The following is a 27,659-nucleotide window of genomic DNA, read 5'->3' as shown; positions in this document are numbered from 1 at the left end:
GCCTCAGCAGATGCCACAGTTTCACTGTGGAGAGAAGCACCAGGAATGCAATCAGGTAGCCAAGAACCGCATCAGCTTTTGCTGTTTCACTGAAGCTTATGGAGCTGTTAGGAAAAAAAAGAAAATATGTAATGTACCATGCACACAGAATCCTTTGAAGTGCATAAATGGGTATGCTGGAAAAGCCAGTCACCCTGTGCTGGGGTTTCAGTAGAGACCTGAGTTCCTGTTTGAGTGTTCCCACTTGCACTTCCTACTGTATGCACACAAAAAACTCAGTTGTGCATGGCTAAGATTTTTAAGGAGAGGAGGTCAAGGCTGTGGCCCAAATTCTGCTCATTATTCTGGGATTCTATCAAGTCTTTCCTGTGTGACCATTTTTTTAAAGATGTTATAATTTTCCATTCTGTACTAAATATTCCATTATTATCCTCTAACCAATGGTTTTTTACAACAAAGACCAAGGCAGACTATGTGCTTTCTGGGTGGATGCCCTGTAGCAGAAAGGCTTGTTGCTTCACAAGAGGGTGATGCAGACAGGAAGGGAACTTGGTGCTCAAGTCTGCTGGATTTTATTAGAGCAGTATCAGAAAAAAATCTTATTGCTGACACAAATCTAAGCCCTGCTACACTTACAGGCTTCATGAATACATAGCCATCTAGGATAGCAATATTTAGCACAGAAAAGGTGCTGGGAAGAGAAAAACAGATTTATTTCTGCAAAAGTAGCAACAACAAAGGATGCAGTAAATACCATTAGTACTTACTCCTCCTTGTGTTCCTGGTAGTAGCTGATGTCCCTGGTCCCAAGGACCGTCCGTTTCACAAACACTGACAGAGCACTCCAGCTAATCAATATAATGGCCATCTCCAGGAGATTCCACTTGCTGTGGAAGTATCTCCATCTTAGACTCTTCAGCAGCTTTCCCTGTGAGGAGTTTCACTGTTTCAGTCTCATGACTCCATATCACACAATGTACCTCTGAAGATTAGGGCAATGCCCTCCACAATAAAGCAGACTGCTCTGCATTAATAAAACTACATCTTGCACTAGTTTATCATTATCTTTCTCAAAAACAGCATCCAAGCCAAATAAAACATTGCCTTCCTGTTATTTAATACTGACACTGTACCTGATTCAATCTTCCATTGGTGTAGCAGCATTAGTGCTACTGAAATCAAGTACAGTCCTAAAGCTTTTGTAAGTGAAATCAACAGCAGGCACAAGGTAATGCTCTCAGGCAGACCTTCCAGTGGGCCTCACCTGTACTATCATGTAGTACACAATGAAGAGGAAATAAATGACTTCTGCTGCAACCACAAAGATGTGGAGGCTGTCGGTGTAGGGGTACAGCCGGACACTTTGCAGCTCTGCACTTGTGAAGAAGGCCCCTAAAAAACAAACAGGGGTCACCTCAGGGCTCCTTCTGCCTTCATTCAAACAATTCAGTTCACCAGTGAGACTTCTGTACTTGCTTTCACATCAGTGTGAGGCTGAATTCAACCATCAAACTAAGATTTAGACTTGACTACATGAGTAACCCTATAAGGGTTTGAAATTTTCCTCAAACAGAAATTTCAGAGAGTCAAGGCTTTTAGAGTGGTAGTGGTATCTTGTGTGATAGCACAATAATTATCCCAGCAGGACTGAGTTTGGATTGGACTGCAAATGCAGAAATACAGCAGGAGGACTTGGAATTTTTCAAAAAAGCTGAATCACATTCTAAACCCAAAACGAGCTCAGCTTGGGCATTTTCCAATACTTGGACACACCCTAAGGAGGCTGCTGCTCAGACTAAATGTTTTCCTATAGCCCCTAAACCAGAATCTGCTGTCACTCTTCTCTTTGTTGAATGCAGATTATGTATTACATGATTACATAGCTATACATTAGAAGTCATCAGGAACAAGAGACAGAGACTGTTATTTGCATTTTTTGTCCTAATATTGTATTGATTAGCTGAAGTGATTAGGAAACAGAATTTTTCTTGTTCCTGTTGTGTAAACTCTCAAGATCAAGTTTCAGTGTCATGTTTTCTTCATCAGCAGATGACCACAGCATAAGCAAACATAAGATATTCCATTATGGTCTATATTACTGTGATGCTACATTCTTCCTAAAAGGTTTAGAAAATTTGCATTGATTCTCTCATGATTAGATTTATTAATACACTTGTCTTTCCTGAGGAAAGAACTAGGACAACACTGATAGTGTGTAAGTCTATCCTCTGTAGGTGCATTGCTTGCAGTCTTCAGAAATGTGTAACTTAGGAAAGGGTCTCACCTAAAGCATTGCTTTCAAACATCAGGCTTATAATGCAGAACAGGTTCACGTTGGCGTTGTAGACTGTAAATTCAACAAACACTGCTCTTGTGAAGGTGTCAAGCCAGACATTGTTGAAAAGGTACTGGAGAATTCTGCCAAAAGAATGTGTAGCCAATGGTCTAATTCATACAGGAATGAGACAGTATCACATGGAGGATGCACGGATAATTTACAAGAACACAAGTGGTACCTGGAGGCATTTTTAGGGTCAGTTCCCAGGTGAATCACATATCCCCCTCCACTGTAGATGGCAAGTTTACCCCAGCTGGGGTGTCCTCTCAGTTTGGACTGACTCTGATACTGCCATGCTGAGCTCAAGTCAGAGGAGTTATCAAGGGCTGAGGTATTCCAGTGCTCCCCGTAAACTGATGTATCTTCTGTTTGTAGGGAGTATGGAGCGCGGCATTCCTCAACTACGTGCTGGAGTCTGGCAGAAATAGGGCAGGTGTCTCCTTTCACTCTTACTTGGCGAACTCGAGCACTACCCACCAGCTTGGAATTGCCATCTGTAATGAATCCTAAACAGGGGATGGAAAAGAGCAGCACTGGCAATATGACAAAATTAATAATATTTCTTCATTTCATTTATGATTCACTGATGCATTAATATTTTGCCATATATTCTTTTCTCGGAAACACTGTAAGCAAAATAGTTATGAAAATGAAACCCTCATATTGATTTGAACTGAGTTCTTAAGTAACATTCACAATTACAGAGTTCTGTATCACCTCCATCTGTATTTTATACACAGGGAAAGTGAGGCCTGGGGGAGAAAAGTGACTCACCTTAAGTCCCATAGAAGAGTAGCTTTATGCAGAGTTCATGTGGCCTGTCATGTCCAAAGAACAACTCTGCTAATGTATTTCAATATTTACCCTTAACTGTGCGCTGGAAAATGGGTCATATTTTACTGGATTTGGCTAGATAGAAACATGCTGGTGTTGCATAATTTGCCTTCATGTTGACCCAGGTCATGATGCAAACAACTCTCCTGAGGAAAAGCTGTATGGTGCCACCTGTCTGCCATTCTTTCTTTTTTTTTTTAATTATGGAAAGAAAGTTATGTAAACTTTCTGATATATCTGAATATCTGGAGTAAGTAATATAAAATGTGAAAAATTTAGCATTGCAGTGCAGAACTTTTGTGTTATATTAAATATAAGGAAAATATCAGGGGATGTTTAACTTAGGGTCAAGCTGTGGGGTTTTGTTATCCACTGGTATTTTATAAGATTCCTTGCTAGCCTCATACACTCACAATCCCTTTGTCCACTCAAATATGAAAGTTAGAGATAAGTATCAAAAATAAAGTTTCAGAATCTGGCAAGCTGAAGGGAAACAATGTGACTCTGCACCTTGATATGATCCATAAAGATTTTTGAGTAAAGTAGTGTTCGCCCACGTGAAAAAATCCTGGTAACTGTAGACATCATGGAATCCATCTGTAAAGCTGTCCTCAATGTGTTTGTTTAAATAGTAGGAATTGGGATCTCTCTGCCCATAGGCAACCAGTAACAGCATCCATAAAAACCCCAGATAGGCTGGAAAAAAAACAGAAAGAGACAATGCATGTGAGCTCTGGCTTTAAAATGCTGTTCAAAACAGATTGCATGAATGATTACTGCTGCCAGCAGCCATTAGGCCAAGGAGGTGCTTTGTAGATTCTGAGTGACCAGTGCTAATGAATGCACCCAAACTACTTCAATGTGCTGCAGTTTAAATGTTTCACATTTGGAATATGAGTAGCCGTCAAAAAAATAAGTGGGAAGAAGTAGTCATGGCAGCTCTAAATAAAATTAGTGGTCTAACTTTGTTCCAAGTGAAGTTGAGGTAATTTCTTTTTGCCATTGATTTTAGAGGAAATAAAACAGGGGCATAAATCATTAACTGTGGATACTATCTGCTTTTAGAAAGATGGCCTCCATCTGCTCTTTGGTTTCAGCTTCATTTAACTGTTCACCTCCTCCTCTTATCTGTTCTGCTTTTCTTTAATCTCTCATGTTTGTGATGTGTTTTTTTTACCATAAAATGAAGCCTTAGCCATACTTTTAGTTCCAGCTAACATTCCCACCTCCCTGCAGCTCCAGCTGCCAGGTAACAGCCTGTCTCTACATCATAACGGCTGGCAGAAAGCTGAATATATGCCAAAACTTTGTCACCCAAGAGAACAATATTTTCACTGATGTAAAATTACTGATGAGTATTACTGAATAAAAAAGAAAATCTACATATGGGTAATACCCAGGATTTCTCTGATGAGGGCAAATGCTTTCTGCTCCTTCATGTAGCTCATTTTCATTTTCTCCACATCAGCAGCAGGAGGTGGCCGGTAAATGTTGCTCCTACTGTCCCTTCGGACCCCGAAGAGTGGGTGTGAATCACCTGTGAGGGAGAGCAGTGAACCCTGGAATTAGTTAATGGATCATCCATGTCCTGCTTTTTGTTTCTTTGGACTTTCTAAGGAAACATTTCTATCTCATGCTTTCCCTCAGGAATACAGAGGATGTGATTCAAACAATTACTATAGCAATTGTAAGGCAAACAGTGGGGAGGGAAGGAACTCACAAAAACTGTGTGTTGGGTTTAGGACCAGGTGTGGTCCAGGTGTCTCTCAAGGCTAAGCATCTCAGAAGGTGGTGTATTCATAGCCTGGGGCTGAGCAGGGAAGAAGCTGTAGATCAGATAAATTTGCTGTGCCCTAGGATTCCTGTCTGCTAGTAAAGGCTTTATTTAGATATGATTATGACTGCAGAAGCCACTGTTGAGTTTAGGGGAATAATACAGGTAATTGTGGTTGTGGAAAAGTATGTAACCTGAGAACGTCCATACAGGGCTTAAAGGATGTGGGAAATTTCTTTGTGAGAGGTTTTAGTTATACTTGTCAGATAAAGACCTACCAGTCTACATGAAGGGTGAATTTCTTACTGTTCACTTACTTATTTTCACTAAGTTGTGGAATAGTTAGAGGTTTTGTTGCAAGCCAGTTGAGCTTAGTCATGAATCATTCATAAAGCACTCCAAAATCTTGGAGAATTCTGCACTTTCTTTAATAATTTTTAACTTTGCAGGCAGCTACCTGGCACAGATAAAGGTCCATCAATAGCAGTGTTTTCTTCATCCTCATGTTCCACCTTCTTCAGAACCAGAGCAAAAAAAGCAGCAAATCCCAGCACCTGGAAGGAATCAGCTATAGACTCACCATATTCCCATTTCATACAAAGAAGCTCAGGCTTTGACCTGGATCCCTTTGGATCCAGACATTGAAGGAAAACAACTGTACTTGGGTTTGTTGAACCCATGCAGCTGAAGCCCATAAACAAGCAAATAGTGCTGGGGTTTGTCCAGTTAAACTGATTCTGTGACACATCCTCACTAGTCAGAAACCTCATTAAACCCTGACAAAGCAAGGGAGGTGAAACTAAGGGAGTTAATGTCAGCAAAAACCATCAGAACTCTAAACCACTTGCCCGCTCTTGTTTGAAGGGCAAAGACTTCTCATTTTAAATCTTAAATCCTGCAGCTCTTTAGAACATTTTATATTGTCTTCCTGCAATGGCTGCAGGTGAGTTCATCTTGACTAGTGGTTATATTTCTGAGGCTCTCACCTTTAAGGGCTGTGTGATGAAAAGACTTTCCAAGAAGGAGATGACCATGGAGATGAGCCACTTGATGGAGTTCTCCTTGCCGTAATGGAGTCCGTAGAGCATGGTGAAGAACCCAGACACACTGCTGGTGGCTGCCACAAGGAACCAAGCAATGAACACAAACCACCAGGGCAGCCCTCTGGGAGAAGAACTTTTCTTGTCATCACTGGACAAATTTGGAGTACGGGACCACCTTGAGAGTGAACAAGAAGAGAAAATTCAGTCTGTGATGGAACAGGAACCAAAATCGTAGTCATCAGGTTCGCTGGGAACAGGCAAAATCTTATGATATAAAATCAAAATATTCTTTTAATTAATGCAGTTATATGGGATATACGGATACCAAAAGTACAGTGAGAAAAAATAATGAAGAAGTGTGCAGAGATCAGCTAAAATCAAAATAAATGTGATGAGCTTCTTTACTCCTCAGTTCATGCATAATTGAATCTCCAGTAGAATTACTGACAAAGCTATGAGTGCATTAAAGCTGCTGAATGCGTCTCTTGTGATCACCATAATGGCCAAGTGACGTAATTAGTGCAATTGTTTTCAATACTTCCAATTTAATTATCATATTTCACAGAACTATTTTTGTCTGCTTATTAATTTTTTTTATCCATACATTTAAGAGACTTCTGTGAATTTGAAGCTGGGTGATTCTCCCAGCCCCTTACTATCAAATAGCATTTATTGTAACTTTCCACTTTGGAGGCAAAAATGACAAATAGCAATGATCTGTCATTATTGCTTTTGTGTGCAGTTCACAGTGCATGGAAATTTCTTTGTAGCTCCTGCAGTGGTATAATAGTAAGACTTATTTTTACAGATGTAATAATAGTTATCTAGCACATGTTAAGCAGTAATTATTTGAGCTCTGTCATCCTGTCCAATTTTGAATTCATGACCTGAATTTACTTATACTTAGAATGAGAACTGGATTACCCCTCACTGATGGATGCTGATGAGCAGATTTGGTTCTCCAGGAGGTTCTTCATATGCTGAACCTGACAAACAGCTTGTGTGTAGCTCTGAGGCATCTGAAATTTATGGGGCCCCAGTAATTCCAGCTCCATCTCTACATGCTGGAGCTGCAGGTACAAGCAGCGATGGTAATCATTGTACTTCAACTGGTCACAAATTCTCTTCTCTGGAGTTGGATTGCTTGTTTTTTCTGAAGGCAAAGAATAAATTTATTAAATTCATTTATTCATTGAGAAAATAAATAGATTAAAACACTGTTCAAAGGGTGGTTTCTCTGGAGCTAAAGATCAAGAATGTGATGAAGTGAAGACTAACATATGAAAGGACATGTAAAAGCAGCTTTAGTACTAGACCTAAATGCTCTTCTGCTGGAATGGCCTGGAACTTTTTCCAGAAGGCAACTGAGTTGAACAGCAGTCCTAAAATCTTAATCCAGGTCAGATCAGATCAACTGTTAATTTGTTCATGGTTTACCTGTGCATTTAGTAGCTTGGAAGACTCCCTGGAAAAAGCCAAATGTGAGTCTTAGTGAAATCAGTGAGATTGTTTACTCATATATTCTTCATTAATTGAGAGTCAGACTGAAAGGAACAACAGCACAAGGCCAAGAAGAAAAAAAAATGACAGGTTAAAGAGTTTGTGAAACAAGTGGTGTTTGTGAGTCTTTTCATTTGTAGATGCTGGTCCAGCTCCCAGGCCAGACTGGTAGCAAACATTTGATTCTACAGTGTAAGAAACAGAGATTTTACAATTGTCTTTACTTAGTTGGGTGCTCAGTGGTGCTGTGAAAGAACAAGAGGCAATGGGCACATCTTAAAACATGGGAAATTTCTGAACATGAGAAAAACCATAGATATTGGACACTGGAGTGGATTGCTCTATTTGAGAATTTGTGTAGTCTTCATCCTTGGGGACATTCAGCATCTGACTGATTTGATCTTGGGCAACCCTGCTCCCACTGATACTGCTCTGAACAGCGTGGTGGGATCCAGAGATCCCTTCTAACCTCAGCTATTCTGTGATTCTGTCGTTGCCTTTGAGTCAGAATGTAAGAAGAGCTTGGGTCATCACATCCAGTGCTATCATCATTTTCATTGCAAGGGTTTCAATAGGTATTTCACAGTGTGTTATTTACCTTGGATATCCATACCATCCAATGTGACAATTATAGGGCCATCCTTCTTGCTCTCATAAAGCTCTTGCCCAGCTCTGTTCTGCTGACAGATGACATCCTCAACCAATGACAGGAGTGTGTTGATATTAGCTGATTTTTCAAGGTCTGGTGCTGAGGTGAGAGATGGAGTCTTCAGGGCTTTAAAGAGTGAGTTGGCAATTCTTCTTATGTCCTAGGAAAGACAGCAGCAACACAGCAGTGACTCTGGCTGCAGTGGCTTAAGCTGATGTGATCTGACAGTACCACTGGCTGGGAGCAGCACCAACTGCTACAATCTCCAGAATGGATAAGAATAGCACATCCTACAGTGCTGGATGTGACAGGCAGATCTTAGTGAGTTCAGCAAGGCAGCTTTTGGGGTTCAAAAGGGCAGCGTGCCTGCCTGAGGACCTAAGCTGAAAAAGATGCGGTCCATGATACCTTTTATCGTCACTGTCTTGCTTAGTGGTTGCTCTAACTCCTGAACACAGTGATCTGGTCACACACAATAACTGTGCAAGGGCTGGGATGTACAAAGGCAGACTTTAATGGAGGAAGGCAGACCTTAATGAAGGATTGCGTTTAGGCGGGCAAATGAATGTTTGCACCGGTTGCTAACTGGCTATTCTATTCAGACAGGCTGAAGGGCATCGGAACAGGGAAATTTGTGGAGCTGGGGAAGCCGGTAGTGTGTGGCAGCAGAGGGCAGTGCAGGACTCACTGGGACTTGCCTTTGTCACAGCCTCCGGAGTGAGAGAGGCGGCCTGGGTGGCCCCTGGAGTGGGAGGCAGGCCTGGGGACACTCGGCCATTCTTTCCCGGCTTCTTCGCTCTGCCCTGCTGGGCTGGCCGGGGTCGTATGTTCCTGAAGATCTGCACAATGAGCAGGTTGATGGGAAACATGAGGAGGGAGCTCTCAAAGCCAATCATCACTTCCTGCCATGTGAATTCAATCTTACCTGTCAAGGTCAAACAGAGCAGAGAAGAAAAAATAACCCCAGGCAAAATAAACCATCAAGTCTCTCTCTTGTGAAAAAATCCATTTTATCAACTCTTGCTTCCAGATTCTGCTGCTCTCTCTATTTGCCTGCCCAAACAATGGTGAGGATTGTTACCCAAATCCATTTTCTGCTCAGCAGGATCCTTTGGCACACCCCAGAACATGATGCTGGTCAGCATGGTGCAGAGGAGCAGTGAGAAGCAGCAGGACACGCGCTGGGCTCGTGTGAAGGAGCTTCGCGGGGAGCGGCTGAAGACCGAGTACCAGATGTGCCCATCCTGGAAACCCTTTGAGGTCTTCATGAAAAACAGATTGCTGGGAAGGAGAAGAGGCAAATCAAATGGATATGTAGAAAGGAGAGGGACGAACAAAGCCCTAGTTCAGGGTCCCAACCTGTTTATGCTTCTAGGCACTACCAGCAGAAGTAATAATCAGGAGAAATGATGAAGTATCATGGCTTGATTTGCATGGAATGGTCGTAGCTACTTATGTCCTTTTCTTTTGGACACAGCATAGGGGGAAAGCAGGAAGTTCCTTTTTAAATGGTTAAGAAAATTACACATAATAGAAGATGTTTGGGTTTCTGTAGGTTTGTTAGGCTATCCTTCTTTAGCACCAACATTTTCAGTATGGTACTACTGTTAAGGTAATGATTTATGTAACCATCCTCCCTCTCTCCCTTATTCGGAGCCTTTTAAGGACAGTGGAAAGACCTTCCTTGTTTTCATTTTTTTCTAGGGCTTTGGTCTGCTATTTTCATGCTTGTTTTTCCAGACTGACTGCTATCAAGAGTAAAAAAATTCATTAAATAGGAAGTACCTGAACTGCTTCATGTCCTGTTCTGTTGCTACTGGGAACACTTTATCTAGGACACATTCTCCAATATCAATGGCTAGCCAAGAGTTGCAGAGGAAATACCATTTCTGATCCCATGCCAGGTCGTGGACTAATACTCGATTCACATACCTGTTGGAAAAACACACAGGGCACGGTCACATACCACTGAGTGTGTGAAATCCAGAGCTCAGCAAAACTGTGGAGGACAAACTCTGGCCTTCAGCTACTTGAGGTGACTAAACTGTAAGGCACAGGATATATGCCATCCTGTACAGGGCATGGGATATGGGAAGCATTCCTGGTCCTGCACTTTAGGCTATGATTTGGTCTATTTAGCTGCAAAAAGTAGAATCTAACACTTCTTTCTAGAACTGCAGAAAGGAAAATTTTCAAGTGTTAGAAAGAGAAAGCTGTTGTCATTATAAAAAGTTTTTAGTGGATTTTTACTTCCCAGCATCTCCAGACCCCCACTTACCAGGATGGACTGTCCCCTGAATTATCATGCCACAATCTAATACTCTGCAGTTCCCCAAGAGGAAAGAAGGTACAGAGGAGGAAAACATCCACTCCTCCACGTTCAAAGACTGGTGTATCAGGATCATTTAGATGGTGGGGTTCACTCTCTCCATCCAGTCCATAGAGGGTGAGAGTCACCTAGAAAATAAAAAGGCAAAATGAAGATTTGCACATCTCCATCCTAAGTGTGCTTCTTTCTCCTTTCATCAAACCGAAGGGCTTTCTGGCTCAGACAGTGCATTTGAGCTGTTCTGTTCAATAGCCTCAGGTGCTCTATTGTTCATCCAGTTCTCTAAGCAAATAAATCCTCCCACACCATGCCACTGATACCTTGGAGGTTGTGGCTGCACCACGGCGGTGTCCTGTGAAAACTGTCACAAGGTAACGATACTGAGCAAAGGGGTCATTGTCTTCCAGGACTGTGATTTTCACCTGCAGAGCCACACAACATGGGCAGTGTGTTAGCTGTCCTGTAAGCACAGATTCCTGAAAGCTGTGAGTAGGAATTTGTGATCTTGTGAACAATGATTACTTACCAGTAAACAGAGAGTTACAGGGAAAGGAGTAGGATTGGTTAAAGACTTCCTATTAAAACAGGCTAGGCATGGTGGGAATTGGCCTGAATACATTGACTTTATCAGCTGGAGACTTACTTTGGCATCATCCTGGATGTCTTTCCTTCGAGCCCAAATAACTACAAGCACATATATCAGAAAGATGCATCCTACAGTTGTCACCACCACAGGATTGTCCACGAATGTACCAAACAGCTGTGCTGTTTTGCTGACATCTATGGCATTGGGTATGACAAAGAAGGAGCTCCCAAAGAAGGTCAGATGGTTGCAGAGGCATTGTGTGCTGCTAGGATTTGTTTTTGGTCCTACCTGAAACCCAGAAAAGATTTCTGATAAAACATCTGGCTTCAAAGTATTAGATGATTTACCAAACAAATGAAAAGACAGTGCTGAGATTGGTAAGTTAGTGTAGAGAGCTGCTGCACACCAAATTGTTCAAGTTCCAATAAAGACTATTAATTCTAACACCAGTAATGGGCATTACAATATATTATGGCCTTGTCAGAATGGTTCAATTTCTTCTTATATAGAACTTCATCCCAAGAAATGGAAATGTTGTTTAAAGGTTAGTTCAATACGACTAAATTCTTGAGTTTATTAAAACATCTCAGAATGATCTTATTTCATGGTGTCAGTTACTACGGATGGGGGTTATGAGGGCTGGCTTTGAAGTGTGTAACAGACACATTGTTTTGTTTTGCTCTACTTACATGACATCCATAGCTGTTCCAGCCTCCCTGGTGCTCGTCCCAAAATACACAGCGGGATGCAAAGCAAGTGGCATTTATGGTTAGCCCATGGTAGACTGTTGAGTCTATTCCCATATCTTGTAAAATCATGAAATAGTAGGTTCCCTCTCCAAAAATGAGTTCTGGGCTGAGAACCCAGCTGTTCATCTCACCTTGAACATAAATATTTTAGTTTTAATGTATATATAGAAAGGCTAATTCAGAAGTATGCATGTAATAAATGAAGCAAAGAAACAGGTGTGAAATCATTCATGGCAACTCATTGATCAAATCAATCTTTCCTCCTGTTAATGAACACTTTATTCAAGAGATTGGAACTCTGAAGCATGAGGTTTCTTTCCAGCTGGACACCTGAACTCATGGTCAAGGCTCATTCTGCAAGTTCATGAGTTACTAACCACTTCTCTTACCTCCAGAAGTTTTCTTATAGAACAGATGATTTTTCATATCATAGTTGCTTTCATTTGGGTGATAACCATATCCCAAATAAAGTATTAGTGGAATGTCTTGTTCAGATTCCAGGTGGATCACTATAGATGTGTTTTCTGAGGTAACATTTACTTGAAAAGTGCTATAATTGCTCAGATTCAACAGAATCTTATCTTCCTGAGTTGCTGAAAGCCTTGGTAACATGATCTGTTTTTAAACAAAAAGACATAGGTTTAAATACAGAAAAGCATTTTTCTTCTTAGCATGCAGCCACATGCTAGATTATCTTTTTTCACAACTGGAAAGCATGGCCAGCAAAAATACCACTTTCAAAGTAATTTTCTTTTTAATGTCAACTAACCTCTGAAAAATTAATTTGAAATCTGTGTAGACTCATCACAAAGCATAGGGTTAGGGTTAGGGTTAGGGTTAGTGTATTTCTGAACTGAGAACTGTGATTATGACTGAGACATTGGCTGCATAAAGTGCATGTATGAATGATTTAGATGTCAGTTTACAGATGGGCTCGGAAGCCAAAGAGTAGTTCAATAAATAGAGTAGTTGGTTGATGAAATCAGACTTCACGTTCTGGTTTGGGATGACTGTAATCTGAAATCTATTTCCACAACCATTAGCATTCTTACATTCCTTTAAAGGAAGAAGAAGATGCCTCCTTTTCAAGAAAAGACAGAAATACTTGGGGTTTTTTTCACCACAACTACAGACAGCATCAGCCCATTATCTAATGTAATGAACAGTACCAGAATTTGTGTTCACCTCACAAATGATAACACAAATGACACTTTGTTAATGGAGAGAGGAAAAAAAAATGGGAAAAGAGGGTGAGAGTTAGGAAATAGTGGATTTACCTCAATGCTCTCTTTGAGGTTGCTGACTGGTATGATCAAACCATCCAGACCAGTTAGACTTAGACCTCCCACTGTTCCACTGATGTCAAAACTGCTGTCACTGGAGAAAAAGGGATTCATGGCAAAGCTCACCATCTGTTAGAAGACATTTACAATCAGACAACTGAGCTATTGTCATTGCCAGATATTCAATATTGTCAATATTTAATTTTATTCACACCCTAAATTGTTGAATGGTGAAAGAATGAGCTCAGACCCAAATAGAAGTTGACTTCCAAGAAGTCTGTATCCAGATTTAAATAAGACTCTACCTTATCTCTAAGATGGGTCTATAAACCTTGAAAGTGATTTTCATTCTGAAATGTGTACAACAGTCTTTATTGTGTGTATACAGTGTGACACCTTTTTGGCAGAGTTGGAAAAGGTGCAATGAAAAGTTGTTCTGAGAGAAAAAAACACCATGTCCTAATTCAGATGGGGGCCGTGCTACCATCAGCACATTTGTCTCCTGCAGGATCTGAGTGCCCCACACTCAGGTGTTTCCTGCTGGGATGAAAGAAGGCTGCTGTAGGTCAGTTAGAATGTGATATGGACTCTGAGCTGTTGCATTCTCCTCAGAGCATGATGCAAACAAACAGCAAACCAGATGTGTAGGTATTGATTCATTCCACTGCCTGCTCTTGCCATGAACGTGTGAATTAAAGTGTATGTAAGGGGCTGATGGGATGGGGAATTTCAGAATTCAGTTGTCCTTAACTTGCTCAACCACCCTCATGCAATTAAGATAAATGAAGACTTCTTTGACCAATAATTTCAAATCATTTTCTTGGCATGACAGGAGGAATGACACACGCTCATGTGTTCATTGGGAAAGGATAAACAATTCTAAAACCATTAGATCAGGAATGTAAGCTGGATATCAAATAGAGTTAGATAAAAGCTGTTTACTTGCCCTTATATCCACTGTTTCACCATCAACTCCTGAAATATTGAGAGAGGAAGCAGGTGGGAGAGTAAAGCTGGCAGAGCTGGAATTGGAGATGTTAATGGATGTGCTATCCATGTTTTCTGTTTGTAATCTGTGCAGTTAGGGTTGGGCATAAGCAAAGCAGAATAAAAGAGAAAAAAAAAAAAAAAAAAGGAAAAATAACCACCAGAGAAAACCCCAAACATCAATAGCATAGACTTCATATCTACAGAGAAATCTTTCTCTCTTCAAGAATAGAATTTAGTTGCAAAACTATTTCTAAGTCTGACAGTAAATGCTTTGTACATGAATCTGTCCCTGATGCAGTACTCCATGTAATGCTACCATAGAATCATCAAAAAAGGGGTGGAATTGGCACATCTGGAGAGGAAGTTTTACCAAGGTGTACTTATTTGAAAGACTTGGTTCCTGTGTGAACATGCTCTTGATTTGAATGCACAGTTTGATGTGGATGAAAACCAGGCTCTAGGGGAACAATTTAGGGATGATTATAGGGAATGGAAAATGCTCGTCAGGCTCCTCAGGATTTTATTTGCTTCTGCCAAGCTACTTACAGTTCCATATAACATGTCATTATTGGCAACTTGGAAAAGAAAAGAAACCCTTAGCTGGTATGACATGAGTTTTCTACATCATTTCAAAAGTAAGTGACTACTGCCTCATTCAGGAAATTGTAGCAAATTCTCTGCTGGTTAAAGAATACACAGCATGGGAATTTCTAAGGTGATGCTCCTGGAGTCCAAACTATTCTTACTATGAGTCACTAACAACAGACTTGTTGCACTATTGAAAATTGTCATTATGCTACAGTATTTAGTTAGCTTCAAACACTGTGTTTAAGCACAATGGAATTAACATTTGTAGTTCTCAGAAGCTTCTGTGGGGGACACTGCAGCTTTTACCTGTGCATATACATTGTGGCAGAGGGAGAGGTGAGGACTGTTGGCTCATCACCTGGTGCCTTCCCAAACAGAAGGGCACTCTGGAGATTTTCAACTGTACTCAGGAGCTGGTGTGACACTGAACTCTGGAAAAGAATGGTAGGAGGAAACTTACAACAAAGGTACTCAGGATTATCAAGCGGCACATTATTTGTGATTGCTTCCATTTAATTTTAAAAACCTCCCAAAGCAAACAGGTATTCACACACAGTACAGTACAAACTGGACCAAATCTAAATTACCTGTTTTCCTTCTGGCACTGAAGTGTTCCCAGCTCTGATTTCTACAGAAGCTTTAAGAACACTGCTCACTGCATTAAGCAGATAGTTGGCTGCTTCCTTTAACTCCTGACCATCTCTGCTGTGCTCTGTGTTTACAGCGAGCAAGGAGGCACTGACATGTTTCAGAGTGTTGCTGGCTTCCACCTGCAGGAGAAACACAGGGGGCAGTTTATATGTGCTGGCACTACAAATGACAGAAGTGACACTTGTGTCACTTACTGAATATTGCAACATCAGTAATCTTTTGGGACTATTAGGGGATAACGCCATTTTTACTATAATTATTTGTGCTGGGGCAATACTTCAAATGCTAATAAAGATTATATAGATGGTAAACGAAAATGGAATACAGGCATGAAAAATGCAGCCTGCTTCTACAGATGTAATCCACAAAAAGATGAATAAATCTGAAAGAAGCTTGTCTGTCAAACCCTGGGCAAAGATAGCTTTTAAATGTACTGTAAAGTAGTAAATTAGGTTATAAGTTTCTATCTTAGTGCCAAAGTGCTAAGTGCCAAAGGAGAATGATTTTTGTAATTTTTATTTTGTGCCTGGAAGCAGCTTTGGGACTGGGAAAGCATTGGCCAGATTTAGCCCAGGATAGTGAAGGAGCGAAGCAAATTCACTGCAAGCTTGGACATATCCATCCCCACAGCCTGTGAATGCTGAACAGCCTTTCTGTAGGGTAAGAGCTGGATCTGAGCTGTGTTCTTGTCTTGCCAAAGTTAACCACATCCTGCTGAAATGCTCCCAAGTCATTGTCTGGCTTCAACTCTATAATACATCAGAAACAGGACAGCTGTTTTTATTGCCTGCATATTTGGGAAACTTCCCCCAGTGACAGTTTGTTCTGTCCTGCCATATGTTCACCCCGTAACCATAAATAGCATCATCTACTAATAATGCTTTGTTGCCAGACAAGACTCAAGGGATACTATTGTGAGACCAACCTGCCCATTTGTGTCCAGCACCTTTGGGTGCTGACATGTTCCTTGACCATTGCCTATGTGCATTTTGTGCAGTGCAAGGATCAGGGATGAATGAATGTGGGCAATTTTAGAAAAACCCTCTAGGGGCAGTTCTTCTTCAGGGTTCTGAAAATGCTTTACAAGAGAAAACATGCACCCTGACATGTTTCTGACTAAAAGTTAAGGATTCTGTCTCAAAAATGTATGATAAATGTAATGATCATAGCCTGGATTGTAGAGGTTGCTGAGACAATATCTGAGACTTGAATTTACTTACTCTAAACAGAGTCAAAATACTGCTGGTCAAAATACACATGCATGTACAGTTGAAAAAGTGGGTAAGAACAGATAATTATAAAGTACTGAAACTCTTCCAAGGTTAGTGGGATAATTAGAGTCACTACTAGAAGATATAAGATGAATTGCTTTTTACCTGTGCTGAGACAGACAGCTCTTCACTCCTGTAAGTGATTTCTTTCAATACTTCTGACATCTTCAGAGCAATCTGCATTGATGTTATGTTAACAACCGAGAGAGTTGTCAGCATCAGCCCTCGGAGCTTGGGATGAAAAGGGATAATTAGGCAAAGGAACAAGATGCTAATTAGGACTGTGAAAGTAGTGCTGTGTATTGACAGCCAGGCTTGCTATAAGTTATGCAGTAGAGTAAGACTCCACAACAAGGATTATTTGAGCTTATATTAGCTCTACTGACAAGATGCCACTTGCCCTAGTAATTATGTAATCATGAGTTTTATGCTACCTCCCAGCACAGAGAATTCATACACTTAACATCCATTAAGAGCAAGGAGAGTTACTTGTGAGAATTTGTAGTAATGTATGTGAATTGCTGTGTAAATGCCACTTCCAGAGAAAGCAGAGCCATGTGTGATTGATGTTATTCAAATAATGAATCTTAATTGAGGGATACATTCTCTAGATCTCTTCATCTGAGGCACTCAAAGCACTGTACAAATATCAGCTTATGACTGAAACATCAACTGGTGGCTAAAATGGACTACAGAAAATTACCTGCCATCTAGTGCTTTTGGGGGAAATTAGATAGGATATTTATCCCTCTGGAGATGCCATTTTATTGATATTTAAATTGCTTGGGAAAATCAGGTTTAGATTAACCAGCTTAAATTAATGAAATAAGAATTGAGAATTAACTGTTTTAGTGATGAATGATAAAACAAATAATTTATGTAGACAAATAGTGAAAACTAGCTGAGACCTGTGCCAAACTCTGAGACAGATGCTAGAAACTTGAAACCTTAATTGATTTCAGGTGGTGATATGTGAGCTTTTTGTTACTTAAGAGCTTTCAAAGAATATGAAGAGTCCATTATATGACATTTTACTGCAAGAAAGCAAGTGTTTTGCTGACCTCTTTTCGTGTGTTTGACTGTAAAGACATGTTAAAACTTTCCTCTTGAATCTGCTGATTAAGGACAGATGTCACTGACTTGTACAGCTGGAAGAGACTCATGCTGCTGTTCCCATCTTTTAGGATTGTGTTTGCCTTCTCAGATACCACAGCCTGCAGGGTCAGGTTCCCATCCATCATATCTGCAGGTCCAACCTGGTGAAGGAATCAGATATGGCCTCAACATTGCCAAGGCTGTTATAATTTTCTTTGAACAGCTTCCATGATCATCTTAATGACAGACTAGATAGAGTGGGACATAAAACTTCATGTTCCCCATTTCAGATGTTTTATTTTTAATGGCCTGATAAGGATCTCATTACTGGGGCACTGGGGAAGAAGCAGGAGGCATTTTGGGGCCTGGACAGAGTAATTCCAGACTCAGTAAATAGGCTTAAACTGCTCAGTCAATGTCCAAACAATTCTTTTAGACTTTTGTTCTAGAAAAAAGGTCAGTGGAAGATCTTTTGACCTTGAGCACACAGAAAATAGTCTCTGTTAGGTAGAAAAATGGTGATTATGGCACATTCAGAAGGAAGTAGTACATCTAAACCAGGAAGAAACTCCAAAAGTTAATTAGGGGTTAGTTATCCACTTGAGAGTTCTTGAAACGAATTAATTCTACTGTGTACCTTCACTGAAGCATTTGTTTGAACTGTATCACCAAAGCTGTTGCTAACAATAATTTTCAAGTGTAAAATAAAATTATTTTCCTCTTCTCCAAGTGGAAGATAAACTGGGAAGAGTTCAGGATCCAGGCTACAATCCAGGAGAGAATCTGAAACAGGAAAGAAGGCATCAGGGAGCAGACAGCACAGAGACACCTCCTGCTCTCTGGGAACAGGGACCCAGGGCATGTTCACTCGCGAGCAGTGTCCCTGCAGAGCAGGGCGGGTTGTGCCTTTGCCCTTGCCAGGAGAAGCCACACAGCTGGCCTGGGACCTTACCTGGTGTCACGTAGAAGCAATAGGTGAGCTGCCTGCCGGGACCGGCCTGGCCTGGGACCTTACCTGGTGTCACGTAGAAGCAATAGGTGAGCTGCCTGCCGGGACCGGCCTGGCCCGGCCCTTCCGAGCCGGGAGCGCTGCAGGAGACTCTGAAGGCGGTGAGCACCGAGCCGTGCTGGGGACTCAGGGCGCAGCCGGGGGCTTCGGGCGGGGGCACGGTGCTCACCAGGAACCATCGCTCCCCGTAGGCTCGTTCAGTCGTGGCTGCGAGTGGAGGGAGCAGAGCGTCAGGCAGGACCGTGCCCAGCAGCGCCGGGGTTGGGTCTGCATCGTGCCCACCGAGCGACCGGGCTGCCTGCTCGGGCACACGCACGGCAGGCTGGGCTAAGGAGGAATGAAATCCTGCTACTGAATCAATCATAACAGGGAAAGAACTATTTCCAGTATGTTAATGTCTGCATTATAAAGCAAAGTGCTCTTATTGGATCAAGCATTTAGCATAACTTTGTTTCAGGTGAGCCTTAACAAAGTTATTGACACCTTGGAGTGAGATAACTGAATTTCTCCTGCTGTGCAACACCCCAGAACAAACTTATCTCCTCATTATTTTAAAGAACTTTCATATAAAGTAACACTTTCAACTGGTGGACTAATTTACCTTCGTATTTGTCAGTGAATGTGTGAAATCAATATGATGTCATGTCAGCAGAGATTATTTTAAAGGAATCTGTAAACCCTAAAAACCCTGTTAGCCCCTACCTGTTACTTTAATCTGAAAAGCTTCTCCCTGTGTCAGCAAGAAGGAGCTGCTCATTCTCAACATGGATGAATTGCTTTGAAGCAAATTCAAAGAGTTCTGCTGGAAACCAGTCAGGCCGCAGGCTAGAGGGAGGGTTGCAGGCTGGAAAATCAGACAGAGAAGAACACATGACAGTAGAGGCTTTTTGCTGTTCTTTCTGTTGTGATGTATCAGGAGAAGGGTGGCAGTTTGGTGCCCTTCATTATAACCCCTCCCAATCCAGGCACCTTCTTGTCTCCATATTCACTAGTATTTTCTGAGCATCTATTTGACAAAATATCCACAGCCGTATGGCTTTGTGGAGATTTGTTTTTGTGTATGCAGTATTTCTGACAAATCTGGTGCTCTCACCTTGTTTTGGAATGTGTTATCTAAATACCAGTTATAATATATGGCCTGGGAGTCCTCCTGTCCAGAGACACTCAAAACAACTTCATCACTAACATTCACTGGCTTGCAGTTTGCCTCACACCTGTAAGGAAGTAAGATGGGAGTTACATGTAGTATGAGATGTCTAGGAGAAATGTCACACATATCTTATGGCATTTATTCCTGCTGTTTCAATGAGGTTGACACATTGAAATCTCTGACACTAGAAGAATGCAGTGGGGTCAAAAACCCTAAGTGGTTTTCAGCAGAATGTGTTTCAGTTTGTAAAAGGATTGTGTTCAGAAACATGGACTGAAAAATGCAGCAAGACCTATTTGGTCAGTAATTTTTATAATGGTAAGCTGTAAATGGATTTAGAATGGATTTAGTTTTCTTTACTGTGAGGGTGTTGAGGCCCTGGCAAAGGTTGCCCAGAGAAGCTGTGGATTCTCCATCCCTGGAAGTGCTCAAGGCCAGGCTAGATGGAGCTCGCTGTAAGGTGTTCTGCCCATGACTGAGGGGTGGAACAAGATGATCTTTAAGGTCCCTTCTAACCCAAAGCATTCTGTGATTCTAGTACTCTGTGATTCTAAAAGTACAATACTTTTATTATCATTAATATTGGAAACTCTGGCCTTGCACTATGCTTGTGCAGTAATAATATTAACCTGTGAATACCAGGGTTTAGAACCAGACCTGATTTCCAGTTGCAGTTCTTGTTTTGCAGTCACATAGAGACATTGCTCATCCTGTCTCTCTTCACTGCCATGGTTTTGGATGGTAATCCTGACAGTCACTGCTGATTTTGGAGGAGGAAGGCAGGAAGGTGGGATTTGCACCTCACTTTGGTTGATTAGGATTATCTGTTGCTTCACACATTCATTCCAGGCAGGCCAGCAAGCTCCTGCAGAAACATTTTCTTTATAGTTAGAACAGCATCTTATAAAGGACTTTCCTGCCACAAGTTTTAAAGAGCTTTATAGACAAGTTTCTTGAACTCAATTTAAAGAGTTGGTAATCTGGATTCAGAGTACAGGCTTTCCCAAAGTCATGTATGAGGTCAGGGATAATTATGGGGATAGAACACAGATGGCCTGAATCCCAATCCTGTTTTCAGCCAGAAATGTGTTTGCATCATGTTTAATGTTAATTATTGCTGCTTTATTGAGACACATGTACTGTGCAAATGCCAGTGTAAATCACTTGGGATTAGTCCTTGGCTATGAGAGAGAAGCTTAGGACAGGTAGATCTTGAAAAATTAAAAAACTGAAACCTTTGGGAGAAGACAAATTGGAGTTCTATGCCAAAATATATACATGATTAGTTTGGTCCCAAAACTAGAGTTAGGTAGAAGGACATTTTTCATGTACAGTGAGTGGCAAACTTTTAAGCCAGAAAATGAAGCGTCCTTAAGTCAGATTTTCAACACTGGATCTGACACAACAGTGAGTTTGTTACTCATCAAGTACAAGTTGGTGAATAAAGTTTGGGAAATGCACAAACCACAGGTCCAGAGAAAACTGGAATTATTGTTGTTGTCTGGCCAGCCAAGTGTAACAGTTGTGAAAGGATCCACATGGCGACTCGGTTTAATATATATCTTGTGATCCTAAATAAGAAGTAAATGTATCAGTTAAGCACAAACATGAATAAACACATACATATGTTGCTTCTTTATAATGAAAAAGGTCTGAAAGTTTAGACCCCAAATCACTGGATGCAGATCTGTAATTTATATGATCTTTCTCTTAGCAGAGATAGTGTGGCAGTAGAAGCTATGGGAATAGAAGAAGATGGCGCCGAAAAATTGTGTGGCAAAATTCTCCCAAGTGCAGAATTGGTTTAGGAGTGCAGCTCCCATTTTCAAAACCAGGTACTTAGGAAATTAATTCCTATTAAACCCTCACATCTGGACCAAGACTTCTAACCCTTGAACAACCACTTGTCTTCTGGTGCATTCCTTTTTTATCTTAATTGATACATTGCAGCTATAAACAAAGAGGAGAAGGGGTAGCTGAGCTTGTCTTTCTGTGTACCAAACTGTGATAAACTTGGGTGTGGATTAGATTTATATTCCTCTGATGCAATATATTTTTACAGGCAATCTGTAAAGCATGATGGCTTCTTGTGAAGCAGTATATCTCCCATAGCAGATGTCTGTCTGCTAGTGTTACAGTTAAAAACTAGACTTTTAACATGATTAAATATTCTATCTGGCATTTTTATTATTTAAATTTGGACAGCTGCTAGCAATTGGTGTATCATTAACTTCTTAGTTTGCCAAAAACTTGGAGATTTTTCATTGCAAAATAATTTAAACACTACAATACAAAAGCAGAAAACACTTGGGAACCATATAAAATATATTGAACTCTACTTGAAGGATCGCTTTCCAGAGAGAGGTTTGCATTAGTCAAGTAGATGAATTAAAAATTCATCTAAACACATTTTAACTTTCAAAACTGAATTGTTGTGAAAAGTTCATTTTCTTTAATCTTTTTTATGCATTGTAGATGGAATGCCTGTAAACACATTTGTCTCCAAGACTTGTAGTATAGATTTTGTGTTAAGGCATGCGGGGAACAGAACATCTAGTCCATCATTTACTAGGCTGCAAATACTTCTTATCCCTGTTTTATACAGCACTTTCACTGGTAAGAAAAATCTCTAAGCAATTTTAAAGAAAGATCCTTAAATAATACTTACAGTTTTCTTTTGGGTGTTTGTTTTGTAGCTGCCTTCTTCCTTATCAGAATCTGTTTAATACAAAAAAGAACAGAATGTTTTAGTGCTACCTGTAAAGCTTTCAGACATCCTCAGTGAACATGACTTTAATCCACAGGACTTGACTTGTGGCAGTGTGAAAGATGGGGCTGTAAGAATCAGTCTCCAGAGCTGTGACAAACAGCACAGTCAAATGGGTAAAATGGTAACAACAAGCTCGTCACAGACTACAAAGAAGTTGATCTTGATTCTTCAAACAAAATGGTATAAATCAAAATACATTCACAGAAGGGAATGGAGTTTCACTGATGTACAAAGGAAAATTGATGGAAAGCACTGGAAAACTTTCAGTACAATTAGTGCTAAGGTTATTTTATTGCTGGTATAATCTGCTCTTGTAAATGTAAGGATGAGCCATCTAGAAGCCATTAGTGACAGCAATTTATGAGACTGCTGTGATGCAAATATTTTCTGGTTTCAAAGCTATGTCCCAAACCATAAACTTCACTCATTATTTCTAGGACAAACAGCAAATGTGCAATGTATTACATATAGAGAGTGATACTAATTTATGACTACATCAAAGTCAGGGAATCTGCCTTCATCAGGAAGAAGCCTCCACAAAAGTTTTCAGCACTGTTGCTGGAAGGAAAGCAATTACTACATGCAAACCATAAACACTCCATGAAATGCTCTGATTGCAAAAAGACACATGGTAAAAACCAGCACTGTCAGATTAATGTAATTACCTTTTTTATGGGAGCTGTTTGCCAACACAGTGATGAATCCAAGATCCAGACTCATGTTTGAGAAGTCATTCATGGCCACCACTTTCACTACAAAAGTACCTAGAGAAGGCAAAGGGCCAGTTAAGACTAGCAGTGGGCCCAGTCCAAGAGGTTTGAGGTACAATGTCCAATTTGTAAAGGAAAACCCCTTCTTTTCTGTCAAGAGTTTTCAGGGGGGTTTCTGATGGGTGTCCACTGCTGAAAGGCTTTTCCTGGAATGTTTTTCCCCTTTATCTCGACTTCTGAAAGAGTCAGCTGCCCTTTTCCTAGCCCTTGTCATGCAATTCTTTGTCAGCTGACTATGATATCACGCAGAAAACTAGAGGTGTGCAAACACTGGAGGCCAAATGAGTTTAAGCATCTTGAGACAGCAGTTATCTTGTTTGAAAATTTCTGCCTATGGGGAAGGGATGTTCAAATGGGTACAGGGAGAACAAATAAAACTTTAATACTGAATAATTAAAAAATATGAAATTAAATCATAATTAGCTTCTACTGTTCCCACTTTGGCATGGGGCTGGAATTGCTCATTAGAGGTGGAAACTTTTTTATCTTCTGCCACTGTTAATTAACTCTTAGGCACAATCTGCCTAATTCCACATTTTAAAGGCTTTGACTATGTAATAATGGAAGGATAATATTACTAAAATGTTTATTCATAATTAACTCCAACAAAAGTTATGTCTTGGAAATGGACATGCAGAAAAACTCCCTTTTCTTTGTCATCTCTACTGAGAATTCCTCAGATTATGAATCACTTCAGTATAAAATGCAGAGCAGTCTAAATTTGAAACATAATGAACAAATAGGAGGAAAACACTTTGCTATTCAAGCAAATGTCCTCATTTGTAGTTCAGTGAGATGGTGCCATGAAAAAATAAGCCCTATGTCTCTTTACTGTGTCTCTTCCATTGCAAGAATCGGGTGAAGCCTTGCTCTGACTCTGCAGAGGAGAGCCATTTGTCAGCTCCATTTTTTAGCTCACTTACATAGGACTATGCTGTTCATCCTGCTCTACAGACTAAGTTTGAGCAGTCAGAAAAGCCAAATTCAGCTGTGCATTACTGTCCCCGTGCCCAGGATGCTGTGACTCTTTATGTGACCTGTGCTCCTCTGTGATGTCCTGGAAGCACAGGAGGTGTTGGTGTGCTGTACCTTCCCAGGGCACAGGAACGCTGTACGCCCGCAGCTCCCCACGAGGGCTGTCTGCTTTGTGGCACTGGCTTTGGTTGGATCCAATCACCTCAAACATCAGCTTCTCTGGGGCACCGTGGGACACAGAGACATTCACCTCCAAATCCTCCCCCAGCTGCAGAGTGTGGGAAGATACCACAGCCTGAATTCCAGATACTGGCTCAATTAAATGAACAGCAATAGTCCCAGAGATCTCCGATGCCGTCGTGTTCCTGGATGCTCGGATTTCCAGCTGGTGCATCCCTGGGCCTATCAACTCCTGAGAGGCCCTGCTGAGTGTCAGGTTATGGGGGACAACACCTTCCTTTGCACTGGATTCACTCAGTGTCATGTTATCTGCTAACACACTGTAGGTTACTCCATTGCCTGCAAAAACACAGATGAAAATTTCTCACAGCTTGTGCAATAGGCCAACAAGTTCCAGCTGCTTTGTGCAGCATTCCAGTGTTTATACAGGAGTCACAAGAACACTGCAGCAATGCAGTCATTTTTAATAAAGTCACTTAAGGTGACTTAATGCAAATCTATCATGTGTTTTCTGCTGGGAATGTTTTGATAAGGGAATTCAAACATACACTACTGATTTTTAATTTTTTTAATTTTCAGCACATATGTAGATTCCAGAAACTTGAAGTGAGAAAGAAATGTACACCAGTAAATGTGTCCAGCTCAGAGTGGAATCCTCTTACTCTAATCAGAGGAGCATTTCCATCAATTTCTAACTTCAAATACAGAAATATTCTGACTGCCATCATGTAGATTTTTGTGACTAAAGTTATGCTTGTGCTGTTAGCTTTGTCAATAGGAAAAAAGGGTTTATACTTATGCTTTAGGTGGTGAAATATCTCTGAGAAAGAACCCCTCCAAGGAAACTGAGAGAATAAAAATGCAGGAATACAACAATTAGCGGGAAAGCATTAACTAAAAAGAACTATTATTTTGCATAATGACAATCCCGCTTCTATCTAAGCAGGCAATAATATTTATCCTTCCCTTTAAATCATGCAGAGGAATGATCCTCACCTCCAGTGAGCTGAACTTGGATCCACAGCACCTCCCCGTACAGCGTCCGGCAGCAGGAGCTGTTCCCTGGCTCATACCGGCTGTAGCACCCGGTAATGCTGAGCTGATCCTCCTGCTCTTGAACTGTCACCTGCCTCTGGGCCATCACGTGCCACTCACTGGTGGTGCACTCCACAAAAACAGTAAACTCCCCAGGAGAGGAGTACCTGTATGTGAGGTTGCTGACCAGTCTAGAATAGAAAGAGGACTTGTTGTGGAAGACCATCCTGGGAAATCCTTCATGTTACATGATAACACATCCCCAAATTTCATTCATTCAAATGTCATTCCTACTACTAAGAAAAAATCTGATTTTTAAATCCAGCAGAAAAATGTTTGATCCATTAAAAACAGGATTCCTATACAATTAAAATTAAAACTACAGAATGTCCTTGTTATATTTTGTTATCAAAAAAACACTCTTTAAACTTAAGGAAACAATATTTGCTTGTAGTTTGGCAATTACTGACATATTTTCAGTAATTTTGAGTCTTAAGATCTGGAATAAATAGTCTTGGAAATAGGAAACACTTGTTATAATAGAAGAAAGATTGTGGTTGGGAGCTTAATATAAAATTTTGTATTGATTTCAAAACAGGTTTTTGCAGAATCCAAGTGTCTTACAGGTATGCTCTATTATTGAGCTATCTAGTTTTTAACATCTCATTTATGTTACTTTGAACATTCAATAAAGGGCAAGCAATGAATAATACTGTTTGTCTGAAGAGAAATGAAGGCTATATCTTACGTTAGAGGGTAGTAAGGATCTATGGTGTGACCATCTCCAGTGCTAATGGTACAGGAAAGGTTCCCAGAGTATGGTGAGAGCAGCCAGATCAACGTGACTGTGATATTTTCAAAGACAAAACATGTGTCTTTCATAACCAGTTGCAGACCTGCAAAGCAGAATCACAATTTAGTACCAGTGTTTGTCTACTTTCCCTACAAAATTCAATTTCTTTTCAGGCATTGAGAGCCATCCTGCTCCAAACCACAGCTGGTACTGCTGCTAATTTGTGTGCATTAGTGGTGTGACAGGGAGCTGATTTTTTTTCCATGACTAGTAATCAAAATTCTTGTTGGAACATGATTTCATCTAAATATGTTTTATGTGTCTGAATTTCTGGGCTTTATATTCTACCCAGAACCCTCAGTTGGGACAGGGAATCTACATTTTTGTGCCTATTTTCAGTGATCACCACTATTCCAGTTTCTTCCCCAAGGATGGAACAGTGATTTTTAAGATAAATATCAGTGGTCTCAGTGTTACAGCACAAAACAGGACAGGCTTCTTGGGTGGACATCCCCCTCCCTCTTACCTTCCTTGCAGTGGTATTGAATGGACAAATAGCTTCCCAAAGCTGGACAAGGCTCTCCAAAGAAAGTGCCATCTGCTGCCACCTGGCAGGCCTGCAGCCCATGACACTGGCCTGCAAAGGGAGCATTTCAGATCAGCAAGTGGCTCTTGCCTTTACTGCCACAACAGCTCAGATGAAAGATGAATGAGAAACAAAAAGGGCAGGAGGAGCAGTATCATGCCTCTGATTTCTAGACAAATTTCCACATCACTTTGACTTTAGTGCGTTGCTTATTTTGTGGCATTTCTTAGCAACAATTCATTTTATTGGAACAAAGCTGAATTTAGAAAGGTATGATTAAAAAAAAAGGAAAAAAAAGTTTTTGTGTTTTGTTTAATTTTGGCTTGAAGCCCCAAGAATCTCCCTGGGGACAGGCGACAGTCGCTGTTTAGTATCCAAGCCCTTGGGTGCCTGACAGGTGGCAGGGAGCAGCAGGTCCCTCCTGCCCTCATGTCCCCGTGGGTGTCAGCCTTTTCACCCCTCCTGCTTTGGAGTTAGGTTTGTTTGGATGTGTTGCCTTCTATCTCTGTCTAACCTTGTGTATCCCACTGAATTTGTCAAGGAATCAGTGTGTTAACATATTTTCTTCCTACAGTAAGAGGAGCCATCCACACCCTTGTCAGGCACACCCCTTGCCCTTCATTTACTCCTCCCCTCCTGTGAATCCTTGTTCTTCGCAAAAATCCCTCCTTTAGCTCCTCCTCTCCTTCTCTGACTCTTTGCTCCTCACAA

The 27,659-nt window shown here is 40.9% G+C and overlaps 2 protein-coding genes across 4 annotated transcripts in view; one reads left to right on the top strand and one right to left on the bottom strand.

Moving 5' to 3' along the window:
• BCO1 (beta-carotene oxygenase 1) overlaps positions 1 to 27,659 on the top strand; it is a 56,506-nt gene that overhangs the window by 2,003 nt on the left and 26,844 nt on the right. The gene's annotated exons all lie outside the window — the stretch shown is intronic.
• Positions 764 to 19,053, bottom strand: LOC311159064 (polycystin-1-like protein 2; the record flags this gene model as incomplete). The annotated part of the gene is made up of 24 exons (XM_084214953.1): positions 764 to 928; positions 1,265 to 1,392; positions 2,285 to 2,418; positions 2,517 to 2,844; positions 3,683 to 3,868; positions 4,569 to 4,709; positions 5,404 to 5,500; positions 5,933 to 6,164; positions 6,914 to 7,142; positions 8,088 to 8,298; positions 8,837 to 9,063; positions 9,220 to 9,419; positions 9,924 to 10,070; positions 10,417 to 10,595; positions 10,788 to 10,889; positions 11,111 to 11,337; positions 12,192 to 12,417; positions 13,080 to 13,214; positions 14,446 to 14,532; positions 15,251 to 15,433; positions 16,691 to 16,816; positions 17,647 to 17,841; positions 18,318 to 18,463; positions 18,633 to 19,053. 24 exons carry the CDS (start codon positions 19,051 to 19,053, stop codon positions 764 to 766), a joined length of 4,452 nt encoding a protein of 1,483 aa, XP_084071079.1.

This window comes from Fringilla coelebs, assembly GCF_963513975.1.
Source record: "Fringilla coelebs genome assembly, chromosome: 14".
NCBI classification, from domain to species: Eukaryota; Metazoa; Chordata; class Aves; order Passeriformes; family Fringillidae; genus Fringilla; species Fringilla coelebs.
This window is presented reverse-complemented; position numbering and strand designations above follow the sequence as displayed.